The sequence below is a fragment of the Scomber scombrus genome, chromosome 14 (genome assembly GCF_963691925.1).
Source record: "Scomber scombrus chromosome 14, fScoSco1.1, whole genome shotgun sequence".
Classification (NCBI taxonomy): Eukaryota; Metazoa; Chordata; class Actinopteri; order Scombriformes; family Scombridae; genus Scomber; species Scomber scombrus.
The window spans coordinates 25,338,197-25,348,579 of NC_084983.1; the positions used below are offsets into that span (position 1 = coordinate 25,338,197).

At 41.6% G+C, this 10,383-nt stretch overlaps 1 protein-coding gene across 1 annotated transcript; it reads right to left on the bottom strand.

The window, feature by feature from the left end:
* Positions 1–339: 339 nt before the first annotated feature.
* On the bottom strand, positions 340–9,971 carry LOC133993909 (prenylcysteine oxidase-like). Its single transcript, XM_062433042.1, has 7 exons — positions 9,690–9,971; positions 8,316–8,522; positions 6,281–6,455; positions 4,772–4,983; positions 4,289–4,429; positions 3,666–4,077; positions 340–2,486 (listed from the first exon to the last, which is right to left on the bottom strand). Exons 1-7 carry the CDS (start codon positions 9,796–9,798, stop codon positions 2,237–2,239), a joined length of 1,506 nt encoding a protein of 501 aa, XP_062289026.1. The 5' UTR covers positions 9,799–9,971; the 3' UTR covers positions 340–2,236.
* Positions 9,972–10,383: the final 412 nt, after the last annotated feature.

The following is a 10,383-nucleotide window of genomic DNA, read 5'->3' on the forward strand; positions in this document are numbered from 1 at the left end:
TTAAAAAAAGTCATGTGGTGCGACCATGCTTCATCTTGAAATAAATTAATATACTTAACACGCTTCACATCTTTTTCTTTTTTTTTTTACAAGTTTTCAGTAATATAAAGTGTTTGGAAACAAAGTATTTGCTTTTTTTTTTCTTTTTTTTTTGTAAATGAAGATCCTTTATTTATATAAAGATATTTCAAGATGAATCATGGTCGCACCACATGACCTTTTTTTAAGGCCAGTGCCAATTAATCTTGAAAAACCCACTAAAATCACTTTCAAATGTATAATATGGATTTTCAGGTACAAAACATTCTGAATGTTTGAACTACTGCATTAGATATGCTTGTTTTTATTATTCTAAAATTGAGTTGTTGAAAATCCTTATACGTCATTGACCCATAAATGTTTTATTTCAGCTACAGATAGACTCTGTACTAATACTTGAAATGTAAAATATCCAAAAGATCAAGTATCAAATTTCATTCTGAGGTGTGATTTCAGGACTTTGTTTCTGTTGGCATGTAAAGTTCATTCTTGTCCTTAGAAATAGTAGTTCTCAACTCAAGAGGCATTTACTAGGTTTATCAGGAGCTTTCAACCATATCACATGGTTTTTATTGTGCTTAACTTTTTGGGCAACACAGACAACAAGTCTGCAAATCTGAGAAGCTTGAGCGTCAACGGATCCATCTTCATCTGATGATCAGTCCAGGTGTGAATTATAGGGGACCATTACTACCAATATTTGACTCTTTCACATACAAGGAAAGAAAAAACAGGAGCTCAGTGAAAACATCCTTCAATTCAGCTTGACCGCATCATTTCGGACACTGTCATGAGGCTTTTAAACAATCCATCAGATTAAAGGGCTGTGGCGTTTTCTCATCACGTGACACAATCACATTACCCATCAACCGATGCACGTTGGAGTCACAAGATTTTCAGTTGACAATAGTTAAGTAAAGTTTTTTTCTGGATCGAGAAAAACTTTACAGTCCAAAACTGCTACTAGAAATAAATAAATAAAATAAGGCATTTCTGCAAGTCTTATGAGAATAATCAAAAGTCTGTGGCGGTTTTTTTTAGCACGTGCTGCTTCTGGAAGCGAACATCCAACTTTATCCTCATATATGTGTTTTAAAAAAGCAGGATCTCAACAAGGCTTTAGGGATTGAGCGAAAAGGGGGAAAAGTATCACCATCATCACCACCAGCTGCCCCACAGAGCTGTCCTCTGCTTTTATTCGGTCCGGCGGGGAAGCTTGTTGGCTCCATTCCCCGAAAAAAGATTCTTTCCGCTGGATTACGCAACAAAAGCCTCAGGAAGGGGAGATAATGAAATCGTCTGATGAAAGGGGCAATGGAGCATAGCACCAGTGGCCACTACCATGAGTCACTGAATAATGATTTTATTAATTTACAAAAAAATCCTAGTGAGATTACTTTAATGAGTTCTCCTCGGAGAAGTTCACGCAAACAGCAAATCCATTAACAGTTTAAATACATAGACAGTGATAGCAGTGCTGTCGTTGTTTCTGATTAGACAACAGAGCGCTGGTTTATGTGCCTATAAGGTAGGTTAAAGCTGTTACAGGTCAGACAAAAAGCAGCCAATTAAAAGTGTCTAATTCATGCTCTGAATCTTAAATCCTTGACTTCTTGACTTTTACTTTACACTACGGAGGTATAAACAGCAAAGAGCAACTCAAGAAAGCAGTACTTTTTCCTTTTTTTTTTTACTCAGTTTAAAAATTAACAGGTGTTTTCCATGGTTGCTTGGCGTCCTTATTTCTTGGCAAACAAAACCAGCCAGCAGCCGAGTACTTGGATGAAACCACCAATTAGCATTAGTAGTCAATATCCAAACAATACTGCAACATCTCCCAACTATCTACAGTTCAGCTGACACAGAGGACGACCGCTGAAGTGGCCTTTGGATGACAACAGATTACTTCAATTGTCTTTAGTGGTGCATTCAAATTGTTTTAGTTTATGCTGACGCTTGTTTTTCTCTTTAATGCATGTTTAGTGTAAGGCAGGCTCTGATTATCTTCAGCTTGAGTCTGTATAGATGCCGATGAATGCAGCAAAGGCAATACATGACTTGGATGTGGCTATTTTTCTGGCTCAAGAATTCAGCAGGAGATATTTGATGTGCAGTTAAGAATTCAGATCTGCCACATCAGCTATGAGATGATGTATAAGCTACGAACTTCACATGTTTTGACTTTCAGTTGACTAGGTCATAGTTCAGTCTTGATCCTGTGCATCAGATCTTTCTGGTCCACCATGTCCGTCTGTCTGTTCCAGCGGTGGTAAGCCATCAGGGCGATGTTCTTGGCAGCCACTGAGCTCATCTCCATGGCGCTCCCGGCCCACTCGATGCCATTGAGGTAGTAAAGATTTGGGTGGAGCTCCACTGGCGGCAGTCCCTGCGTGCTGCCGTAACGAGGGTAGGCCTGCCACTCTGTCACCTGCACTGAGTAGTACGACCTAAAATTTAAAAATTAAAAGAAGGAAAATTCTTATTGTTGTTTAAAAAAAGTCTATGATAGTACATTATCATCCATTTGAATTACTATTGCATGGCTTTACTATGCGTTTGGTACTAATGCTAACATGCTAAACTAAGAGGGTGAACATGGTGAACACATAGACTGTATATAAAATGGACGTAACATCCGTGACGTCACCCATTGGTTTGTGGACTGCTGCTTGGAAGCGAATAGTTTCGGATCTGAGCAGCGCCATCTTGAAAATTTCCGGTGCATGCCGGGTAAAAAAAAACACGGATTCTACTTATATGGGCATCAGGAGGAGCAAGAGGCGCCCTCCTGAACCTGTGAACCAATCAACCTGTCAATCACGACGTAGCCACGCCCTAATGCATACCCTGCTTTATCGTCACATATAAAATCAGGGAGGCCAAAATTTCACAAAATTAACATCATACTGCATTGAAGAAGGCTTTAAACTAGCGATTGAGACCATAAACACATTTTGAAAACGTTTACTGAGGTTAGAAATCAAGTGAGAAGTTAGTGAATTCTCCATTGACTTGTATAGAGACGGAAGTCCTTTTGACACCAAAACGGTCGCCCCCTGGTGGCCTTTTGATAGAATGCAGTTTTAAGTTACTTCCGCATTGGCCTCATTTCAGAGGACCGGAGCTCCCTGCCTGGGTTAACATGACTATTTTTTACAATACATTATTCATTTGTAAACGTTAGCATGTTAGCATTGTCACTGTGAGCATGTTGGCATGCATGCGTTGGCATTCAGCTCAGAGCACCACTGTGCCTAACTTCAGTCTCACAGAGCTGTAGGCTCTTTGTCTCATTTTACATGATTTTACTGTCCCCTCTTACAAAATGAACACAATGTCTTTAGAAGAATTGCTTTTGTTGGTCAATGCTGAAACTTTAGTTGATTAATTGATTAGGTGACTGAAAGAATATTGAGTCATTTTTAAACACAAATACCAAAAATACACTGGATTCAAATTTGGAAATGTGATTATTTGCTGCTCTTAGGCTTATATGATAGTAAATTGTATTTTGTTCAGTTAATGGAACAAATGATTAATTCAGAAATTTAGTAGAAGCAGATAAAGGGAAAATAATGGTAAGTTAGAGTCCTGAACAAAACCATAAATATGGAGTATTTACTGACCTGAAGAGTGTTTTGAGCTGAGCCTTTTCCAGAGGTTGAGCTGAGAACACTTTATAGACTCCGGCCTCTTGCGGCTGCTTACGCCGGAAACCCACCGAGATGTTGACAGGACAAACGCTAGCCACGCTGTTGAAGAACAGATTTGGCGTCTCAGTTGTCAAAACGCTGGCAAAGGGGAACAGACGGGGGTCCGGGAAACCAAAGAAAGAGGTGTTGAGGTAACCGTGGACGATGGTTGCTACGGTGCTGTGATAGTTGCCGGGGAGCTGGTCAAAAGGAGGCGTGAAACCTTGGAACTCCACTCCAGATCTGACGCTGGCCTGCAGTGGCGTCGCCAGCACGACGATGTCATACAGCTCTGATCCTGTTCCCTCTGCTGTGGTGAAGCTCAGCTGGTACTGGACCACCTCCCCTGTAGGGCAAATACACAATGTCTATGTCAATCATTTAGATATAAATCCATCTTCACAAGTTCAGTGATATCTACAAGCAGATATAATCCAGCAGCCCTTCTCTCTTGAGTTTTCACAGTATTTTATAAGATGGGACCTCTTGGGTACATGCCATTAGACACATGACAGTGCAGCACTGCTGGAGCTTCAGTAAACATTGGGGTGGAGTACCAGAGTAAACGGGGGAGATGGAGTTGACTTGTGCTTGCAGCAGGTTAGCGTTGGCTATCTTCAGAAGCCCCGAACACACCAGCTTGTTGCCTCCTTCCACCGCCCACAGGTTGTTCTGGGCACCAGCTAAAGACACGGCTCCTAAAACAAACACACACACACATACAAGAGCTCACTAACTTCAGATAAAGCCAAGAGCTATAAACCAATTATCAGCTGCCCACACACTTTCCTGTTCTCTGGCTCCCTCAGGCCATCACCCTCCTCTCACCTTGCTTTCCTCTCTTCTGTTCTCAACTCACAGCTCCTCCCTTCCTCACTGCTTTCCGTTACCTTCCTCTTCCTTTGCTCTCATTGCCCTACATCCACAGTGATGCCAATGTTCAGTTCATAACTAGCATTAATGTTTTATTTCTCTTTTCCCTCTCTCCTACTCATCACACTCTACTCTTTAAGCTGCTTATTTCTTCCCACTCATCTGACCTACGAAGGCAGGGATGCTGACGTTCTGTCCGTAGTTGACCCTCATGACGGGCGCGATGACCTCGTCGATGAAGCGCTGCGACACGCCCAGCTCAAGGAGCGAATCAGAGAGCGGCCTTCGGGTCATGTTGATAAAGCCGCTCCCCCCGAGGGAGTCCAGCAGCTCCTCCACTGAGCTGAAGGCGTAGCCGTGGGCCTGGTACTTATAGATCCTACAAAATGTATACAAACACACTTCATCAAATCATCATTCATTTATTATCATCAAATACATAAATAAATAAATTAATCTTTTTTTCTTTATTTTTAATGTCGTTCCTGCATGACATGGATACGCACGTTTCACTGCAATTATAAGAGCTTAATAAAAAAGTAAAATTTTGCATGGATGATAAAAACAAACTGTGATAGAAAGAATGAGCAATGTACAGGAAGGAAAGAAAGACAAAGTGATGCAGAGATAAATCATTTCCTGAGAGAGGAAATAGAGGTTGGTGAAGGGGTAAAGTGCAAATCTGAGTCTGGTTCAAGTTTCAAGCAGGAACTGAGTCAAGATCACATGACTGAGCCGAAAGATTCAAAGTGTCGGCTTCATTTGACACCCCGATATCTAAAACAGGATTAGCTGATCAAAGATGATCTGAAACTGCAACTTCTATTCTGTGGTTTTATATTGTATGACTTTCTTGTTGTAGGATTAAAAGGAGCTGAATTTTCATGACAACGGTATTTAAAATTTCAGGCAGATGGTTATCTGTATTTATACAGACCTCATGCTTGGAAAGTCACACGCAATAATCACGGCTGCAGATCTTTAACGAGTAGGGGGAAAAAATTAATAGCTCAGCATTTATTGGCTGCAACATTAGAAGGCAGCACTGTTCGCTCTGTACCTGAAGCAATTGTTTTTACAGCCTATTATTAACTTTGAGATTGAGTGAAAACAATGGTGGAATAAACTGGATATGGTTTTACAAGTAACACTACTGGCAAAATATGAAGACCAAGAGGACCAATCACATATTGTTTTAAAGAGGTGCATCCAAACCATAGACTGTATATAAAATGGACGTAACATTCGTGACGTCACCCATTGGTTTGTGGACTGCTGCTGGGAAGCGAATAGTATCGGATTTGAGCAGCGCCATTTTGAAAATTTCAGGTGCATGCTGGGAAAAATAAAAACACGGATTCTACTTATATGGGCATCAGGAGGAGCATGAGGCGCCCTCCTGAACCTGTGAACCAATCAACCTGTCAATCACGACGTAGCCACGCCCTAATGCATACCCTGCTTTATCGTCACATATAAAATCAGGGAGGCCAAAATGTCACAAATGAACATCATACTGCATTGAAGAAGGCTTTAAACTAGCGATTGAGACCATAAACACATTTTGAAAACGCTTTAGCTGCACCACCGTTATATCACGTTAAGTACCCAGCATGCCAAGCAGCCTCCACAAGACCAAAACACAAAAAAGAGCATTAATGTGTTTCTGGCTTCACCTCATGAATTTCTCCATGATTTCCTCCACCCACATCTGCAGGCGTATGAAGCTGATGCCATAGCGCCACCATAGACGGAATAAGTCCAGCAGGTACCAGTCTGTCTCCTCCAGAATCACCTCCTCGCTGTTAAACACCGCCGTCTTCCCTGCCACGCTGCGGCGATACTTCAAACCTTCAACAAAAGACACACACACACACACACACACACACACACACACACACACACACACACACAGAGGGATTTAATACTGAGGAGGTTTTTAATGTATGAGTCTGTAAAAGTAGTCAAATAAAATGTGCCTGTTCCTTTTGTACTGAGGAAATCAAAGGAATATTTGACACCCACAGCGTCTCTCTACACCAGGGGTGTCAAACTCATTTTCACTGAAGGGCCACACACAGCTCAATATGATCTCATGTGGGCCGGACTATTAGAAAGATGGAAGGAAGGAGGGAAGAAAAGAAGGAAGGAAGGAAGACAAGAAGCAGGAAAGATGGAAGGAAGGAAGGAAGAAAAGAAGGAAGGAGGGAAGAAAAGAAGGAAGGAAGAAAGAGGACGGAAGGAAAAGATGACAGCAGGAAATGTGGAAGGAATGAGGGAAGAAAAGAAGGAAGGAGGGCAGGAAGTAAGGAAGGAAAAGAAGACAGGCAGGAAAGATTGAAGAATGGAGGGAAGAAAAGAAGGTAGGAAGGAAGGAAGGAAAGAAAAGAAGACAAGCAGGAAAGATGGAAGGAAGGAGGGAAGAAAGAGAGGAAGGAAGGAAGGAAGAAAAGAAGGAAGGAAGGAAGGAAGGAAGAAAGAGGGGAAGGAAGGAAGGAAGAAAGAGAGGAAGGAAGGAAGGAAGGAAGGAAGGAAGGAAAGAAGGAAGGAAGGAAGGAAGGAAGGAAGGAAGGAAGGAAGGAAGGAAGGAAGGAAGGAAGGAAGGAAGGAAAATAAGACAGGCAGGAAAGATGAAAGGAAGGAAGAAAGGAAGAAGGACAAATGGAATGAAGGTTGGAAGGAAGGGAAGGAAGGAAGGAAAAAAGACAGGCAGGAAAGATGGAAGGAAGGAGGGAAGAAAAGAAGGAAGGAGGGAACAAAGAGAGGAAGGAAAAGAAGACAGACAAGACAGAATGAAGGAAGGAGAGAAGAAAAGAAGTAAAGAAGGAGGGAAGAAAAGAAGGAAGGAAGGAAGGAAGGAAGAGAGGAAGGAAGGAAGGAAAAGAAGGAAGGAAAAGAAGGAAGGAAGGAAAAAAGGAAGAAGGACAAATGGAATGAAGGTTGGAAGGAATGGAAAGGGGGATAGGAAGGAAAGGAAGGAAGGAAAAAAGACAGGCAGAAAAGATGGAAGGAAGGAGGGAAGAAAAGAAGGAAGAAAGAAAGGGAGGAAGGACAGATGAAAAGAAGGAGGGAAGGGAAGGAAGGAAGAAGCATATTTGACACCCCTGCTTCACACAAAAACGCAATAATGCAATAAAAAAAAACCTGATTTCTGATTTTTGTATCTTATATATTCTGTAAAGGTTTTTGTGCTTTAATATTAATATTAAAAATGCATCATAACAACATGTAAAAAGTCAAGTAGTCTGACTTTGTGATGCTGGACACTGGATGCAGATTCACTGTGATTTGTATTCTAGTTAAAGGAACACACATGTGGCGCTGTTTATTTAACCCAAAGACTTCCTCGACTGATGACCGCTCTTCCTGCTTAGTTTACATCTGCCAGAGGCATTAAATAAAACTGATCAGGCTCATAACTATCTTCATTTCCTTTACACAGGATGTCCACAGTATGCAAAAATAAAACATAATACATTTCCACCAGGAAAACATTACTTCTTATCTTTTAACTCTAAACAGATGCTCACAGGTTTCACTGGGAATCGGCTCTGTTGCTGTTCTGTGGGAACTGACTCTATTTAATATGCTACCACACATCCTTGCAGTTAAAAGTGTGTGTGTGTGTGTGTGTGTGTGTGTGTGTGTGTGTGTGTGTGTGTGTGTGTGTGTGTGTGTGTGTGTGTGTGTGCACGCATGTGTAAAACCCACCGAGCTGTTTGACAAACTCCTGCATGTGGAGGTTGAGGGAGTGAATGATAGAACCTCCGGACTCGTAGTCATTGTGATTGACGGTCACGGTGGCGAGACGGCCTCCGACTTCGCCCTTCTCAAACACGTCCACTTGGACCTCAGGGCCGAAGTGTTGGCGCAGGAAATGTGCAGTGGCGCTGCCTCCTATCCCCGCCCCCACCACCGCTGGAGCACAGACGATCCGAGCCAATGACAAGAGTAGAAGTGTGAGATCAGAGTTTGGTTTTGGAGAAGTCTTAAACGTCAATAATACAGAATTCTTTACATCATTGTGTGGTATTTTAAAAGAGAAACGCTTACATAGACTAACTGAAAACATGTATGTCTCTCAAACTGATGAAAATAAACTAATCACAACTGAGTGTTTAAAAAGTAATAAGTCTAATGAGTCTATTTTGCATGTAGATGAGAATCAACGGTGTAACTAAAGGAGAGTTTTTTGTTAATGCAGCTGGATCTGTAGGTATTTTTCCCGCTTCAAACTTTCACCTTTCACCTTTCACAGCATCCTCATGACTCAATAAAGGATGATGGGAGTCTCCTTCTTCAAGCCAGCTTCACTGATGCACACTAGAGATCCTAAAACACTTTTAAGGATTCATAATTGTTAACTTTCTCTTTTGAGGGCTTCAACTATCAAATTATTTTCATTATCAATTCACTGTCATGTGTTTTCTTGATTTCAGAAGACATTACATTTCCCATCTTAAATGACAGATAATGTGAGCAGCGATGAGACCAGTGAAACTTTTCAGTGGAAGTTTTGCTTGAAAAGTTATCCTGGAGATATAAACAAAGTGACTGATTTAAAGTTGCTGCACAGTCTTATACCTTTGACTTACTTATGGTTAGATAAATAATGTCAAAGTAGTTGTAGTGATGAAAAGCAGGATCATTTTATGCCTTTTTTAAGTATGTGTGTGTGTGTGTGTGTGTGTGTGTGTGTGTGTGTGTGTGTGTGTGTGTGTGTGTGTGTGTGTGTGTGTGTGTGTGTGTGTGTGTGTGTGTGTTGGAGGGGAGCTGTTGAGTGTGAACAGGTGGACACACAGCTCAGGTGGAAATAGGATGGAGATGAGGAGGGGTGGCCCTTAAATTGTAGCTATGCCTGTGATTGCCACTGCTGATGCTCGATAAAAGGATCTCCTTGTAAATTGGAGTAAAAAGGAGTAAAAAGGACAATGAAACCACACTCAATTATGTACTGACCATACTGAGCTAGCCACCTAACCTGCAGGCACAGTAACACAAATCCAATATAGTAAAGGTTTGCCTGCAGCTAGCTAATTAACCCAATACATGAAGGTCTGGAGGAGATGATGGGCCACTTCTTGCCTATTTTAGAAGGCGGTGCTCCGTCGACATGAGCGGATCCCGCCGGGTCTCCTGCAGCCGACAGGACGGACAGCACGACGGTGAGCAGAGGGAGCAGACAACCGAGCATGGCGGCGACAGAGCAGAGAGATGACCGGGAGGAGGAAGCAGTCCGGCGGAGGGTCAGCAGCTCAAAGGCCGCTGTAGGTAAAAGTATTAAATGAGCTCCGTGTGTTAAAAGGATGGCTCCATGATGATGGTGATGATGATGATGCAAATAGAATGATGATATATGGTCCTTACGTCCGCGTCCGGCAACATCACGTGACCAGGAAGACTGGCTCACATTGACCAATCACAGCCGCGCAAGAAGATGATGGACGTCTTTACGTACAAAATATTACGTCATCCTCAATTGACAATTGGTCAATGCATTTTCAAGTTTACAATTCATTGTGCTTAGTGGCGATGTAACCTTCAATTCAGTTTGATTTTTTTAAATTAAAAATTAGAATGAAAGTTTAATCATTTACATTTCATATTGCACATTAAGATAAGATGTGTATCTTTATCATAGACTGTATATAAGAAATATATAAGATCTTTATTGATCCCCCATGGGAGAAATTCAAATTGACACAGCAGTACAGTGGAAAAAGTAGCACTGTAAGGGTGAAAGTGATAAAATAAATAAAATACTCTTATAAAGTAAACA

Excerpts from the sequence above, each read along its gene's own strand:
- LOC133993909 (XM_062433042.1), bottom strand. The coding sequence starts at position 9,798 with ATGCTCGGTTGTCTGCTCCCTCTGCTCACCGTCGTGCTGTCCGTCCTG. Across the intron at positions 4,430-4,771 it reads CAGCATCCCTGCCTTCGTAG|GAGCCGTGTCTTTAGCTGGT; the intron begins GTCAGATGAGTG and ends TGTTTGTTTTAG. Across the intron at positions 2,487-3,665 it reads CAGCTCAAAACACTCTTCAG|GTCGTACTACTCAGTGCAGG; the intron begins GTCAGTAAATAC and ends TTTAAATTTTAG.